The sequence below is a fragment of the Melanerpes formicivorus genome, unplaced genomic scaffold, assembly GCF_026170545.1.
Source record: "Melanerpes formicivorus ecotype bairdi unplaced genomic scaffold, bMelFor1.0.p_v2 SCAF_6, whole genome shotgun sequence".
NCBI lineage: Eukaryota > Metazoa > Chordata > Aves > Piciformes > Picidae > Melanerpes > Melanerpes formicivorus.
The window spans coordinates 24,751,361-24,769,243 of NW_027142358.1; the positions used below are offsets into that span (position 1 = coordinate 24,751,361).

Sequence of the window (17,883 nt, forward strand, 5' to 3'; positions counted from 1 at the left end):
GGGTAATATTTACTGCCTTTGGATTTGCCTCTTTTCAAACACTGTTCTCAAACTATTTGTAACCATTCCTACTGTGAAGATATTTCCCAGCTGAATACTGAACCTTTATAAATTTTGTATATAGTTACATGGGAGGTGGAGCCAAATTAATGAATAATTTATATTTTTCTTAATCTCTCACTTTTAAACACACAGATTAGCTAAAGACAACCATCTTCACTTGTTACATATGGCATGCACTTATTTTGTGCTTTTAATGATCTGATATTTTTTAAAAGACTAGTATTCTGTGAACAGCCTAAGTTCTGTTTTCCTTCAGGGGTCAATAAAAAAGCATCTGTAGTTAACAGAAACAATCTCTTCAAAGCCAAGTCCTGGGTTCATCTAATACCCATGTGCTCAATTAGGACACAGGTAAAGTCCAACTACAATAAATTGAGAGTAATTAGAAGAGAGATGAGAGAGTTTTACTCACAGAAATTTGATCACACAGAGAAATCCATAAACATGCAATTAGTTCTGTAACTGCAGTGATACATGACTTGAAGTGAACAGCCCTAACAGTATTATTCATGGCTTTGATGAGTTCATGGAACTTTATTATAGTACTACAGCAGCAAAATTAATGTAAATATCCAAAGTAACAAAGTTTGAGATGTTCCAACAGCCCTCACTCTTCCTACAAGATCCCTCAATATTTGCTAGAAGATACAGGTAGGAAATAAGTGATGCTTCTTAAGATCTACTGGGTGGTCTCTGAGAAAGCTGTTCTGCAATGCAAATTATTTCACTCATCAAACTTGCTTATCTAAGACAACACTTGGTGTTCACAGACAGACTTTTAAAATTAAAGCAAAAAAAATAAGTAAAAAAGCCTATCAGAAAGACTTAACTCCAGAGGCAAAATTTAAAACCCCTAAGACAACAAAGTAACATAGTAATCATAGTATCATAGTATCATTCAGGGTTGGAAGGAACCACAAGGATCATCTAGTTCCAACGCCCCTGCCATGGGCAGGGACACCCCACACTACATCAGGCTGGACAGAGCCTCATCCAGCCTGGGCTTAAACACCTCCAGGGACGGGGCCTCAACCACCTCCCTGGACAACCCATTCCAGGGTTTCACCACTCTCATGGTGAAGAACCTCCTCCTCACATCTAGCCTGAATCTCCCCACCTCCAGCTTCATTCCATTCCCCCTAGTCCTATCACTACCTGAGATCCTGAGAAGTCCTTCCCCAGCCTTCCTGTAGGCCCCTTTCAGATACTGGAAGGCCACAATTAGGTCACCTCAGAGCCTTCTCTTCTGCAGACTGAACAGCCCCAACTCCTTCAGTCTGTCCTCATAGGAGAGGTGCTCCAGCCCTCTGATCATCCTTGTGGCCCTTCTCTGGACACGTTAGCCCAATTTACATCTAACCCTCTGTCCATTACTTAAGCCCAACTGTGTGTTTTGGCAAAGAACAAGTGACTAGTAAAGCATAAAAGGTTCTGCCAGAGAGCTACCTCAACTGCAGCAACCTCAGACTAGCACCTTCCTTAATGCAGACTTAGTGTAGGTGTTGAGCAAGATGAGAGCTAACATACATTCCTAAATCACTGAATAAAAACAACAGAATAAAGTGCATCTGGATAAAGTGCAGAGATGACAGACAATGTTACTGTTTGCAAGTTGTTCCACCAAATTAGATGACAAAGCATTAAAGTTTAACAGCGTTAGGTACATACAGGAATGTTGCAGGTGTTTTTTTCAGTTTGTTTGTTGGTAGTTTTGCTTGTTTGGGTTTTTTTTTTAACGAGAATGGGAATATAGGGAGGAAGGAGATTCTAGAAGTCTCAGAAGATAAATTCTGAAAGTAAGAATTTGAAGATTTCATGGTGAGAGAAAAAAGAAATACTATATTTTCAGTGGAAATGTACAATACTAGAGAACTGAAGAGATTTAGGAATAAACAAGAATCCTACAATGGCTTAGGTTGGAAGAGACCTTAGAGATCATCTACTCCAACCTCCCCCGCCATGGGCAGGGACACCTCTCAGCTAGACTTGACAGCTCAAGGCCTCATCCAACCTGGCCTTGAATGCATCCAGGGAAGAGGCATCCACAATCTCCTTGGGCAACCACTCCCAGAATCTCACCACCCTCATACTGACAAACTTCTTCTAAGATCCAGTCTAAACCTATTCTCCCTCAGCTTTAAACCCTTCCCCCTTGTCCTATTGCTAGACACCCTTATGAAACGTCCCTCTCCAGCCTTCCTGTAGGATCCCTTCAGGTATTGCAAGGCAGCTCTAAGGTTCCCCCAGAGTCTTCTCTAGGCTCACCCCAGCTCCCACAGCCTGGCCTCACAGCAGAGGTGTTCCAGCCCTTGGATCCTCTTTGTGGCCCTCCTCTGCACTCACTCCAATCTGTGTTCTTCTTATGATGGGCATACCAGAACTGGACACAGTATTCGAGGTGGGGTCTCACAAGAGTAGAGTAAAGGGGCAGAATCACCTCTGTTGCCCTGCTGGCCACACTCCTATTGATACAGCCCAGGATACAATTTGCCTTCTGAGCTGTGTGAGGACACCGCCAGGAGATGCAGTCAGGGCTGCAAACTCAGCCATGCAATTCAGATGTGACTATACAGCATTCTGAGACAGCACAGTATCAATTTGACTGAAATGTGTTATTTGGAAAATATTTTTCCCTCAATATGCCCTCAATTCCACGTGATATAGGGTACTATTTTCTGTAGAAAAAACTAGATCCATTATAAATCTGTTCTCATATTAATTTCCTCTCAAACATGACACAAAGACCCAACCCACATCATCTTTCCTAATTACCAAGTAATTTCCAAGTAATTAGATACCATCTTCCATTACACATTCCATCTTCCATTACACATTATGAATGTGTGTATATGTATGAATGTTTGACTCCCTGAGAACAGTGTCATGCTCCTCACACATACTACAGTATTGTCAATCAGTGCCTACCAGTCATAAGAAAACACAAAAATTAAACCACATTTAATGAACAGGAGTGAAATTTTTTCTTCCTGTCCAGGTTACATTACCTTAAGAGAAGTCAAAAACATAGAACTGGGATTTCTAAACTGTAATAAGTTAAATGACTAATTTCTAGCTTCTGTTTATATGTTGCAGACATTCACTGCTGCAGTAAATACATATTGCTGCTATTAAGTGTCTTCAGTGAAGAGATTTATAAGCAGATTTTGCTTGACAAGTATTTGTAACTGACACCTCTGGAGATTCTACAGTGCATTCCACGGCTACTGGAACACAGGACACCTTGATAATCTCCTAGTTTGCATTTCCACATACACATGCACTTCCTTGTCTAGGAGGAGGCTTCTCAAAGCATAGAAAAGAATAATCAGAGCCTTAAAATTATCATACCTGATACAGCAAGAAAATCATCAATGCTTGTTATATCATCCACAGCTTCAGTCAGAACATGGATGTGATTCTCCCACGTACTTTTATACATCTCCATGTTGGCTTTCACCGCTTGACTTTTTGGTCTGGCAGCAAGAGCTAAAGCAGCATTAATAACCTGTACCAAAAATAAACACAAAGCCCAACATCTAAATGATTGTGTCATCACAAATAACATTTTATATTTTACTTACAATTGCAGAGCAGGATTTCTGCTCAATCAAAAGCATTACTCAGCTTTTGTTTCCCTTCTCAAAAAGAATGTCAGTAAGATATTGCTTAGGCCAACTTCCATTTTAGCTTCATAAAGGTAAAGGAATAGGACAGCAAAAATCCCAGCAATTTATTTGGAGAATTTGTACTATTCTAGGTTGCAAGATACTAATACAAGGGAGTTCTTACTCACATATACTTAAGGCACGCACATTACTTCAGATTTCAGTTTTCACTCTTTAAAAAATGTTATCACAGAACTTATTAGAGATTATCTTCACAAAAAGACATATTATTAGCCTCTGTCATATAGAAGTAGTTGTTTTTCCCAGGACAACACACACTTCTTCTAGGATCTTATAGGACTTAACACACATTACATTTACATAAAAATGGTAGACTGGTATTTGTAAGTCAGTTAGGCCTAAAAATAGTACCCATGTTCAGAGAAAAAGGGTAGGTTCCACCATAAAGAGGGAAATACTGGATCACAAAGTGATTGTTTCTATAGATCTTCATTCAGAGGCTTTTTGTAAATGTTATTTCTACAAACACTTATTTAAACTAAACTAATACACACCCCAAGTAAAAGCTGCACATCAACATTACACTGACCATTTTCCCCCCTTCCCAATATTGCTTATTTATCAAGAGGAGAATGGTCTTAAAACAAAACACCATGTAAAGCAAAAAACAGAGAAAATAAAAACAACCTACCATCCTAGTTCCCAGTGCTGACATTATGCATTCATGAAATATTTGTGTATATCATGCCACTGTAAACAAATCATTGCACTAAAGAATAACAACTAGGAAATTCCTCATTCTAAGTCAATCTGATATGTCTTCACAGTAATATCAACCCTCTTGACCCTGTTCTGGATCACAAGCTCAATTTGTAATCAGTTTCATTTGGTTGAGATTTTTACCTATCACATGCAGGAAACTGCTTGAAAGAGTCCAGTGCATGTCCCTGCCCATGGCAGGGGGGTTGGAACTAGATGATCCTTGTGGTCCCTTCCAACCCTGACTGATACTATGATACTATGATAACTAGATGATCTTCAAGGTCTCTTTCAATCCAAAACATTCTATCATTCAAGCCATAGTTCTATGATCTTGGGTAGCTATTGCTACCTGTTTTTACAGGTGACTCTGTGATGCTCCATTCTTGGAGATTTTCAAGACCTGATCAATCAAAGTTTAGAGAAAACCAGTTTGAAATTCAGCACTGAACTTGCTTGGAACAGAAGGCTGGGCAATAGATAGCCTAAGGTTCCTTTCAATCTGAATTACTCTTTCATTCTGTTCTGTCATGCATGGTTACAGAATAATTACATGATGCATATTTAGTTATCAACACTGACTCCTTCTGGGACAAGAATGGCTCACTTCTCAGGGATATGTTATAACAGGTAATAGAAATATTAACATATAATTATCAACAGATAACACAGCAATGCCATGAAATAGTATTCCCTGTCACAAGGTTGCTACTAAAGAAAAGTTAGACGAGCAAAACTAGGAGACTGCTAACAGAAAATTGTGCAGAATTTTGTTTCTGTCAAGCTGTGCCTCATATTTCTCTTTAAAAATGCAGTGCAGGAGATTAACTATACAGATATCTTCAAGCTCTGTGAGAAGGCATCCATATTTACTAATGACCCCAAAAAAATAGACCTGCATGCAAAAAGAATAAATACACTATAATGATAAAAAACATTCAGGGATATATATTCCTATGTCACCATTGCTTTGGCATCTGCCACGAAGAGCCATTAAAATAACAAAAATACAAAAATCCCCTAATAATTTAAGACCTTTGAAAGTTAAGTATCTTGTATACAAAACAGTAAATCATAAAATGTATTTTAATCAATATAATTAAATACAACTGAGATACTGTTGATAATGCAGCTCTAAATAACAGACAAATTGAACCCAAGGGATAAGTGCATTCCAAGAGCAAATAAATTACTTGCTATATTAATAAAATCAACTATAAGCGTTCTGTGAATATTTTATCAGAAGTGATTCACTGGTGAGAAAACAAGAATGCACAAGAAACTTCCCTACTCCTCTAATAATGGCAAAAGTGCCATCCACAGCACACTGCTCTCTCTCACAACACACTGGAAAACATCCATCTCACAGCATTATCAAGTACTGACAGGGTACACTTAGAGGTGGAAAGATGTGGTAAACAGATGATGATTAGTTTTTATATTCTACTCAGAAAGGATTAAGGCACCTACTGCTTCAGACAGATTCAAAAATCTCAGAAAAAAACCCTGATGCAGTAATAAGAATACAACCCTAAAGCACTATGTGCAAGGGTTAAAATACCTGGGACAAATTACTCTCCAACATAAAAATTCGAAGTCTAGATGATCTTTCAAGGTCCCTCCCAACCCTTAACATTCTGTGATTCTGAATTAAAGTCCAATTTCCCATCTCTATTTTGGCAGCACCAGCATCTAACTTACTGTTTGATCCTTTTGTTTCCTCTTTTGCAGCTATCTAAAGGAGGAAGAAGGGATTGCACTGGAGGCAGTTGGGTTGATAATGACATAACTTCTAAAACTTATTAACAAAGGCAAATATGGATTTACTTATTCTGAGATTATTATGTAACTTCCAGCTTTTGAGAGAAGGCTTCTTCAACACCAACCATTATGAGATGATTTTATTTCTGCAATGTTATTACAAGCTACTGGACAAGAGCCTTGAAAATAAATTAAAAGCACACAGGCAAAGCAAGCTCTCAAGAATCACAGAATATATCTGTTTGGAAGAGACTTCAAAGATCATCCATCAGCTGTCTCTGAACACAACACCCAGATTTATCATTTCAGTTAGTTGGATACTGAAATTACAACACAGAAGTGAAGATTATGTCATTAACCTTCTGTTTATTTGAATTCATATGCAAGTATACTTTTAGTCCAACTCATACTGTCACTACATATTAAACAGAGAGGTCCTTGTAACCACTCGTGCATCAAGCTTTACACCAGAAAAATACCACTGCAAAGGAACCAGAACAATTGCAACATAACTACACCACAATTACAGCCTTGGAATATTTGGTAAGATGAACACATACAAGGACTGACTTTATATACTGAGGGAAAAACAAAACAAGACAAAACCCAACCCAAACGGTGTCATCAGTAAAGCTCAACACGTATGCCACAACTGTTATTTCATGTACATTTTAAAGTATATTATGCAGAAAATCAAACCAAAACAGGAACATGAAAAAACAAACAACCTAGTAAAAATGTATTAAATGCAACCAACTAGTTCATCATTCCCTTTTGGGATTTCAAACAGAACCGTCACCATTACAGACAATCTCCTTCAGTAGTAATTTTTCTAAATGTCATTGCACTGTGTTTCCTACAGCATCTATGAACATGGTAAGGTCTGGAAGAGATGTGGAAAACCTATTAGAAAAAAAAGAAAGTGAAAGCCACCAACACTATGGCTTTCATAGAACTCTTCAGAAATCCAAAACTCTCTGAAGTACTAAGTTCTCCATGTACTCTACAAAACCCCCTGTGGTGGGTTAACGCCTCTTTCTGAAAACAAAAGAAGCAAGCAGGGTGGAGGGCTTGCGGGTACTTTACACTCCCTGAAGGGCGTTTCCCCCCTGGGAAAGCTGAGTCTGTTCCACTTCCCCCTCCCTGCCCAGCTAGGGTATAAAAAGCAGGACATCATAGCAGTTGGGTCTCCTTTTTGGCTCCTGCCTCTGCTGGATGAGAGCTACTGCAGCTGCCCTCCTGCTCCTCAGCCACGTGGCCGGACCTGATCCTTTTCCCTGCTGCCTCTGCACCTCCTCAGAGAAAGACTGGTTTTGTATTATTTTTTTTTTCTGTCCCACTCCCATCCATTTGTGTTCCTTGCCCTTGTGAACCTTGTTTTTTCCTGTTATTGTTATATATATATAATTTGAAGAAAAAAAATTATTTGCCTCTCTACTTCCAAGCTGACTCCAGATTGCTGATTAGTGGATTTGCTCCTTACCCCTTTTTTAACTCCTCTCCCTGTTTGGAGGGAGGAGGTGGGGGGGGGGAGTGGGGAAGAGATTCTCAGCCTTTTCCCATTTGAGCTTTTAACTCTCAGCTAAGGCTCAAACCACTACACCCCCTAAGAACAGACTAAGAAAAGCAGTACAACCCCACAGTGTCCATAATGGCATCACCTCATCTGAAAAACTCAAATCTAATTCTCATCCTGTAAAGGTGTACAGGGAGAAATACAGGCTTGAGAAACAACAACCAAAACACTAAGAATAGCTGGAAGATACAGCAAGATCCAGAGGCTAGCAGATTAAAAGAGCATCATGAACATTATGCAAATACCCAATGACAAATCAGGTACATTCTATAAATTCAGGAACAAGGGAGGACTCTACAATGCTTATTTCCAACAATATATTTCATATTAATGTAAACATCCCATAAGAATCAGCATCATAGTGTTTCCTCACAGAATTGTAGTAAGATTTCACAGATTCATAGAACAGTTTGGGTTGGAAGGGACCTTCAAGATCATCTAGTCCCATCATCTAGTCCCACCCCTCTGCCATGGGCCTCATCCAAACTGCCCTTGATCACCTCCAGGGAGGGGACATCCACAACCTTCCTGGGCAACCTGTTCTAGTGTCTCACTGTAAAGAACTTCTTTCTAATCTCCAGACTAAATCTCCCTTCTTCCAGCTGAGAGTCATTTCCCCTCATTGCCCCTGGAAGGCTGATCTAAGGTCTCCTCAGAGCCTTCCCCTCTCCAGGCTGAACAGCCATAACTTTCACAGCCTGTTGCCACAGCAGAGGTGCTCCAGCCCTCTGATCATCTCCATAGCCTCCTCTGTATCCACTCCAGCAGCTCCATGTCCCTCTTATGCTGGGGGCACCAAAGAGTCTGTAGAGCATTCTCCTCCATGAGCTGTCCCTTCTCCTGTCTTCTTGGGAAGCAACTGCAGTTCTAAAACTCCTTGCACTTCATTTTTGCATTGGTTGATTTTCTTCCCTAGTGAAATATCTCAAATAATTTCCTTCCAGAATTCTCTCAAGCAAAATTCTCTACAGCCAAACGAACACCACCAAAACCCAAAAGAATTAAGATGATAGTGCAAGGTGAAAACAATATACAGCCAGTGTCAGTATGCATTACATTAAGGTAGGCTAAGCGTTTCCACATTTCCTCCTACTTCTCATTTTCTGTCCTGTATTTCACAAAGGCAGCCTGTACACCCTCTAAGCTGACAGAAGTGCAAAGAACACCAAACTCTTGTTACTTTCCAATCAATGAGGATGATTCAGGGTAAATAAAAAGAAATCTTTAAAAAAATACCTTTTTTTTTTTCCACCTCCCCCTCAGGAAGGAATCTTTATTCTTCTGCTATTACTAATAACCATTTCTGAAGCCCAAGTGCAGAGACTCATAATCACAAGATAAGTCCTTGCATACCATGCACATTATCATCCTCTGAAAGGGGAACCCAGCAGTAACTATGTTGTGTGCTCCCCACCATTCAATGACTACTTTTTTCTAGTGTTGTTACTATTTTTTCTGATGTCTTTAGTCTTTTTGTATATTTTCTACCTGCAGAAACCCCAGCAGAGTATTGACTGAAAACAAGAATAAGAGGCAAGCTACAGCTCCAATAGAATGATGAAACAACCTGATTTTTGAAGCATCACTGAATATTTATACGCAGGCTTCAGCTATGGGTTAAAAGAATGTTGGAAGGACGCAGTTCTCTACCCAGAAAACAAAATCCCCCTGAAAACATCTTTGCCATAAAACTATGCGTGTATGGATAATAATTCTGCCTTAGAGACACACATTAAGCCTCAACAACAACAGTGGATTCTTCAAGAGCTTCACTGATACTATATCAGAACACAATGTTACTGTGACTGCAGTTATGGATTTAAAATTCATTTTGCATTTATCCAGCAAAAGTAGAGACAGAAGAAGTGATATAATGAGAAGCACACAGAACTTATCCCTGTTTTATGCATAATAGAAACACGAGTTCACCTCTACCTAGCACATTGCATCACACGACAAGGTCCAAAGAATTTAGAAAGGAAACTTTGCTTGAAATAATTCTGTTTAAAATACTGTTGACAGCTTTAGATTCATAAAGGGAAATTTTCTAACTCAGAAGAGCAAACCAAACTGCTGCTGTACTTTCTACTTTTACTATTACTTCCAAAGATACTCTTACTGATACATTTCCTAATGCCTTTTAATTTAGTGTTTAGTAAAGCAGACAGTCAAATTGCCAGATATATTTGGTGTTTATCATTCTGCAAATGTAAAACAGAAAATCTACTTGCAGATCACCCATCACAAGAAAGACACAAAGCTGTTGGAGCAAGTCCAGAGGAGGACCACAAAAATGATCCATAGGCTAGAACACCTCTGCTATAAGGATAGGCTGAGGGAGCAGGGATTGTTCAACCTAGAGAAGAAAAGACTCTAGGGGTCTTTAGAGCTGCCTTGCAATATCTGAAGGGATTCTACAGGAAGATGCAAAGTGACTTTACATAAGGGTGTCTACTGATATGACAAGTGGGAATGGTTTTGAGCTGAGAGTCCCTTCCAACCTAAGCCATTCTATGATTCTATGATCACATTATCTATCTTTGCCTTTTAGTTTCCAGGTACAAATTATGGAAACAGAAGAAAGATAGTCATTGGCTGCCTTAAATTTGATAGTACTTCTACAGAAACCATTTACAGGCTCAGTTTAAAAACCAGGAAGCTCAGAGACATGAATCATCCAAAACTTCTAAGATTCACCTCTTCACACTTCTGCAGGTCAGACATTCCCCTCAGAGATGTTCTAGAATTGCTTCAAATCACTGAAGTCTGCTCCTGTATCAGTGATGAAGGGAGAAAGTGGCTATTCAAGCAAAAAAAACAACCCATAACCCAATAACTCTTGTGCCTCTGCTTTCCAAGCTTTTGCTGAAGACACTAAAAAGTGCTGAAAAACTTGTTCCTGAGCTGCAGCTAAGGCCATATATGCATGCACAAAAAAGGTGGAACATGTAGCCTCACCCTATCGAATCTATGGCTCCATCAAATTTACCTCTACCTCAGTCACTTCCCTTGATGCTTGCCAGACTAGGTGCTTGCACCTGTTCCCTGCCATCTACACCACCAGCTGCCTCCAGGATGCTGAAGCACCCATGGGGCTTTCTATCGCACTTCCAGTATTTCAGCTGAAAAACATTTCAAAATTAGGTAAACAAATGATAATGGGGATATGCCAGACACTATAGAATAAAGTTACACTTATCAATGACATTAGTTTCTTGCTTCAACAAGAGTGTGTTCTCCTGTCAGCCTACACTCTCTACACCTACTACTGTATGCTATAGCTATTTATAGCTAGTGATATTCTCTCTGCTCTCCACCCCTCTCTTCCAAAATCCAGGCAAAACTACATCTCTTAACAGTGTTATTATTTTGCTGTTTTGTACTATTCTAAGCTTTCCTAATGTAGGACCACCCTCCTCCTGAGAATCAGTAGGGCTTTTTTATTACAAGTCATCTCTAATAATAATGGTTTATTCCATCTTTCCTCCCCTGGCATTCTGCTGCAGGACTGTCACCAACAAAATGTAACACCCTAGGAAAACGTACAAATTCACAAAAAAAGATGAAGTTCAGGAGATAAAAAGGAAATACCTTTCCAGGAAGAATACTTACAAGTTTTAAAGGCAGAAGGAAAAATAAATTGTTTATAAAGCATTCATAGCACTTTGTGCAGTATCAATCTACAGCAAATGCCCTCCAGCAACTTTAAGAAACTTGACCATTCTCATGTCTTATGTTCACTAACTGCAGGCAGTGCAAGCAGGAGAGAGGATAAAATCTGTATTGCCAATTAGGGCTACTCAGGGTAGAATTTTTAGGGGATTGAATTCTGACACAACAGATGCTGGAAGAGGAAATTTAAGACTGAAAACCTTAAGGCATTGTGTAGTTAATTATTCTCTCTGCAAGTACTGTCATAAAACAGCCATGTAGTCACAATCAACATGAGACTTTCAGGGGGATCTAAGATTCATGCACCCCCACATGGAAACTACTAGAGAAGTTCAGGCCAAAGCAAATACCTAATTAAGCCTATCTGTATAAAGCATTACATGTTCCAATGCATTTTTGGTGGCCAACAGCTTTAGGATTCCTCGACCAGCTAAAAATGCCACATGCTTCATCATCATTTTAAAATAACAAACTTCACCTCCCACAAACAGAAAAGGATTATAATCTACCCTTATTCTTGTCAGTAAACGATACTAGAGCATATTAGAAAGGTTTCCTTCTTTGTATTATTTTAAGTCCTTGTCAGACAGCCAGACTAGAAATTGGAGCACAACTGGGTTTTGTACATATTTGTTTTCTGCAGATTCTCTTTCCTTTAGACTGCAGTGTTCTGGTAGTACAAAGGATCATCCATTCAGTTAGGATCAGATAGCATTATGATACTTGACTTCTAGACTAACAACTCTCCCTTGTGATGTCTCCTGGTAGCCTGTAACAACAGCTTTCTCCTAATATCAAAAACATTACCTTCTAACACCAAAACTGTGTCACTGTCAGCTCAACCTGCTGTTACTCCACCCTACCACCAAAATGGCCATTTTCACTAGCACGGTGAAAATCTACAGAAAAAGTTTGTTACTTCACCAAAATATCTCTCCTTTAATTTTAGAAATATTAAGGCATGACATCTACTTTCAATTAATCTCTCAGTTGAAAGGATGGAGACGGTACACAAGATGTCTGATACTGTTAGAGATACTAACATCTGTTTTCTCTCTTCATAAACAGATGGTAGAGATCTCACTGATTTACCATGTTCTCCCCCATTACTTTTGCCCTTGCACAAGACTGCTGTATTTGAAGGAAACGGTATTAAGATAGATAAAAGCAGATGCCACACAGACGGTTCAACCAAGAAGATGAAACAATTGTGGTTATTAAAGTGATATTGGTGAGGAGATTTTACAAGGCCAATAGAAAAACTTCTTCAGTGTTCTCCACCACTTAATGTACCAGAGCAAGTAACGTGAAACAGATGATTAGTTTTGTCTCTTGAAGAAGTAAACATATAGGAAATGTAAAGTGCTAGCTTCAAAAATGCACAGCATCATAAAATCACAGAATCCTAGAATGGCTTAGTTTGGAAGGGACCTCAAAGATCATCTGCTCCAACCTCCCCACCCTGGGCAGGAACACCTTTCAACTAGGCTCCTGTGCTCAAGGCCTCATCCAGCCTGGCCTTGAACACCTCTAGAGATTTGGCAACTACCTCCCTGGACAACCTACCATCGACTTAACAGAAAATAATGCAAAGGCAAGTATCTCTCCATATAAACCCAAAGGAACTAAACAATTTCAGTGCAAATCATAACAAGAAAGACTTAATTCCCCTGTTCATTCTTATAGGGAAAAACCCACCAACAAAATATTTGAGATATTCACATTTAAAGCTTGAGCAAAACTTTCAGGATGTGTAACAATGTTATGATCAGTCTATTAAGAAAGAATACAGAACACAGTGATGTATTAAATAAAGAATACAATGGATGTAGTCTACTTTGACCTTAGAATCATAGAATCAACAAGGTTGAAAAAGACCTCGAAGATCATCAGGTCCAGGCTTCTGACACTGTCTCACATAACATCCTTGTGAGTAAGCTCAGAAAGTGTGGGATAGAAGGTCTTTTCCAACCTTATTGATTCTAAGATTCTATAGACGAACAGTGAGGTGGTTTAGGAACTGGTTACAAAATAAGAGTCCAAACAGTGGTGGTCAATGGTGCCAAGTCCATCTGGAGACTTGTAATTAGTGGAATTCCCCAGGGATCAGTGCTGGGTCCAGTCCTGTTCAACATCATCAGTGACACTGACAAGGGGACAGAGTGTCTGCTCAGCAATGGAGCTGAAATCACTGAAATTCAATGAAAGGAAGGCTGCAGGGTTATTTTCTTGCAAAGAGGTTTGGCAGTTTTTGCCATTCTATTCACTGTAGGTGCATATCAATAGGGAAACAGAACTACAACACCACAATACAGCAGTCAGGTCCACAGACATGTTGGCGTCTGGGGGGGAAGCCAGATTAATTATGCTGGATCAGCCAAATACAAAATGCTAAAGACAACTATCAAATCAGTGTTTGAATGGCCTGGAAATGAGACATGTATAAATACATTAGTACTGATCAGCTCAGCATCTTGGTCACTCTAACTGCCACACTGCTTTATTTACAAACTCATACAGCCAAAAATTTGTCTCCTATCTTTAGCACTATATTATGTACCAAGTCATATTACAAATACCTAACAGCATATTAAGTTCCAAGCAACAAGAAAAGATGGCACTGAGATGTAAAGCTGTATCTTTCACAAATGTGCCAAATATTATACTCTCTTCCTTGGTATGTTTGTAATTTTAAGTATTGTAGCAAATAAACAAATAAAAGCCAGCTGCAAGACAGAACCTAAGACACCATAAAGTATGTTAGAGATCAGTGCACAGGTAACAGAGGTCACAGAATCACATGGCAGTGGCTGAAAGGGACCTCTTAAGATGACAGCAAGTTCAACTCCCCTGCCAAAGCAGGATCACCTAGGGCAGGCCACACAGAAACATGTCCAGACAGGCCTTGAAAAAGTCTCCAGAGATGGAGACTCCACTAGTTCTTTGATCAGCTTCTTCCAGTGCTTGGCCATTCTCAAAGTAAAGAGATTCTTTCTCATGTTTAGGTGGAACTTCCCATGTTCCAGTTTATGCCACTAGGGACCAGTGAGAAGAGTCTGGCCCCATCTTCCTGAAACCCATCCCTTAAATATTTGTAAGCACTAACAACATTCCCTCCATGGCTTCCTCTTCTCCAGGAAAAACAGCCCCAGCTCTCTCAGCCTCTTCTCATATGAACAACGTTCCAGTCCCCTAATCATCTCAGTAGCCTTGTGCTGAACTCTCTCCAGTAGTTCTTGTCCTTCTTGAGCTGGGATGCCCAGAAGTGGACACAGTGCTCCAGGTGAGGTATCACCACTGCAGAGTAGAAGGAGAGGAGAGCCTTCTTCGAACTACTGGCCACACTCCTTTTGATCCATCCCAGGACACCATTGGCCTTCTTGGCTGCAAGGGCACACAGCTGGCCCATGGTCACCCTGTTGTGTACCAGGACTTCCTGGTCCTTTTTATCAGGGCTACTCTCCAACAGGTCAGCATCCAACCTGTACTGACCCATGTGGTTGCTCTTCCCCAAATGCACAACTTTACATGTGCCCTTAGTGAATTTTATTTCTTTTCTCCCTGCCCAGCTCTCCAGCCCACCTAGGTGGATACAAACCACTCTTTGACTGGTCCAGTTCATGACCAGCAGGGATGTAGAACAGTGGTAACTGTTTCCAGAGACAGTTATCAGCAGGACTTTAGACTGTTAGCTGTGTCTAAACTCCATTTTGAGAGTCCACCATTTTAAGAATTTGCTAACAGTATATTTTGCAGTGTGATTTTACTTAATAGTGTTAAGTACATTAATTCCAACAACTATGTAAGAGATGACAGTTAACAGAAAAGATGACAGATATACCTGTCTAGAAAATGAGTGCTTAGATTTGGATTGCCAAAGTCCTGAAAACTGCACTGAGATAGGATGTTTACCAGAGGATTTTGCATGCATTAAACAGTCGTAGTCAAAGAATTCTTTCTGTGGGAGAGGATTCCTGGTTAGGTACAAGTTAAGAAGATAAATAAGCTGACAGTTTCATATATTTAAAATAGATCATGGTGTGGTGGGGTTTTTTAAAGTATTTTTTATTTCTAATAAAGCTATTTCCCTCATCTCCATTTTTAATAGTATATTCTGAACACAACACAACCTCCAATGGATTTCCTACTGCATAGGTTTTCTTCTCACGCCATAGCTTTATACCCAGATGGTTTCTATCCATCTTTCAATACTTAAGATAAAAACAGAATTGTAAATATATGTAATATGTTGTAAATACTGTGTATTTTGTACATATTCATTGCATTCCATTGTAGAGTGTAGTTTTTGCTTGCAAATACAGCTTCCATTTGCTTCCAACTGAATTAGTTGTGCTTAGTCAATGTGAATGGGAAACTTCAACCCACCACACAGTTTTAAACATAGATGAGAAAAATACTGCATGAGATTCAACTATTTTATTTTGTTTTTATTCATCACTAAATAAAGATTAAGCTAAAACTTGTGTTTTTTTCAGCATTTTTCTTATTTGCATGATGTACTGGAACCAATATGGTTCACTGCAGAACCAATCAATCTCCACCATTTTGGTAACCAGTAGCAAGTTCCAGCAAGATGTCATCTTCAAAAGAAGTGAGTTTGTAATGACCTTACCAGGATTGGTTCTCTCAAAGCAAACCCAAACCTTTATGCCAGAGCCCTTTGAAATGCTGAATCTCTTCCCAGCTGCTGACTTGAAACTAGTCACTTCTGATCTCCACTTCGAAACACTTGTTCCAGCTTTAGGCAAACATCAGCTCAGGATCTGTGTGCATTGCTGCTGTTGGCATGTAAGCATGTCTATGAATTACAACAATTAAAAGGCTTTCCTTCAGGGTTTGCCAGCTCTGGAACTGCCTTTTACCTAGTGCTACATGGGAAGTTCTGCTAGTCAAATCTAAAGAATTCTCAAGACTCCAAGGTGTTTTCCATACATATGGTCTTGTTGCTGGTCTTTCAGTTAATTTACTTAAAGCAGTTGTGGTGTTTTTTTCTGTGGGCTTGGGTTTTGTTTGTTTGGGGGTTTTTTGTTTGTGTTTAACTTTTCCTGGGCAAATTGAACTATTTCAGATTTCAACCCTAACCACATAGTCCCCTTCAATAAATGCATTTTTCAGAGTATGTAAAATTATTATGAAGATTTAAAAACACTGAAGATTTCTTAATGCAAAGAGTTCTTAATGCAAATTTCCCCATTACAAACTCTAATTGATAAGCCCTGCAGGGATCTTAAGAGATAATTGTTTATCCTGTGGAGGACTTTGAAATGACATGGCACATTCTGATGTATTGGAAAATGCAGAAGCCTTAATCTGCTATTTCTTACTCAGGTAAAATGCCAATTGCTTTCACAGGGAATGGTCCTTATCCAGGAAAGCAGCAAATTCCACACAGTGAACACAAATTAATAGTAATGTAATCTTATCATGAGCATACCACATTCTCTCTTTAGACAAAACAATTAACATCAAGTGCATGAGATTCAACAAGTCAGAGTGCAAGGTCATGCATTTGGGTCAGGCCAGTCCCAGGCACAAATACAGGCTGGGTCCAGATTGGGTTGAAAGTAGCTCTGAAGAAAGAGATTTGGGTGTATTGATTTATGAGAAGCTCATCATGAGCCAGCAGTGCACTCATGCAGCCCAGAAGGCAAACAATATCCTAGGCTGCATCAAGAGAAGTGTGGCCAGCAGGGCAAAAGAGCTGATTCTGCCCCTTTACTCTGCTTTTGTGAGACCCCACCACAAATACTGAGTCCAGTTCTATTGTGCCCATCTTAAGAAGGGCACAGAGATGTTGAGCGAGTGCAGAGGAGGGCCACAAAGATGATCCAAGGGCTGGAACACCTCTGCTATGAGTATAGCCTGAGGCAGGTGGTTGTTTAGCCTGAAGAAGATTCTGAGGAGACCTTAGAGCTGCCTTCCAATACCAGAAGGGATCTTGCAGGAAGGCTGGAGAGGGACTTTTGCTAGACTGTAGTGTCTAGCAAAAGAACAAGGGGGAAGGGGTTGAAGCTGAGGGAGAGTAGGTTCAGACTGGATCTTAAGAAGAAGTTCTTCAGTATGAGGGTGGCGAGACTGTGGAATAGGTTGCCCAGGGAGGTTGTGGATGTCTCCTCGCTGGAGGTGCTCAAGGTCAGCTTGGATGAGTCCTTAAGCAGTCGAGCCTAGTTGAGAGGTATCTCTGCCCGTGGTGGGGAGGCTGGAGTAGTAGATGATCCCTAAGGGCCTTTCCATTCTATGATAATTCACCCTTCATTTGCCTTGAGGTTAGGAAAAGTGAGGGGGAACTAAAGCAATGACAAAAGAGACTTTCCATTTGACTATACAAAACTAAAACCCTAGTAACTTAAATGGCTATGCAGAAAAACCACGATGGAAAATTTCCTATTAGGATCTTCCGGTGTA

The 17,883-nt window shown here is 39.8% G+C and overlaps 1 protein-coding gene across 2 annotated transcripts in view; it reads right to left on the reverse strand.

Annotated features, from left to right (window-relative positions):
* Window positions 1–17,883, reverse strand: part of CTNNA3 (catenin alpha 3) — a 414,270-nt gene that overhangs the window by 94,002 nt on the left and 302,385 nt on the right. For both annotated transcript variants that reach the window (XM_068140126.1, XM_068140124.1), the window contains exon 11: window positions 3,412–3,568. In XM_068140126.1, the coding sequence (XP_067996227.1) occupies window positions 3,412–3,568 (157 nt within the window). The remainder of the gene's footprint in view (window positions 1–3,411; window positions 3,569–17,883) is intronic.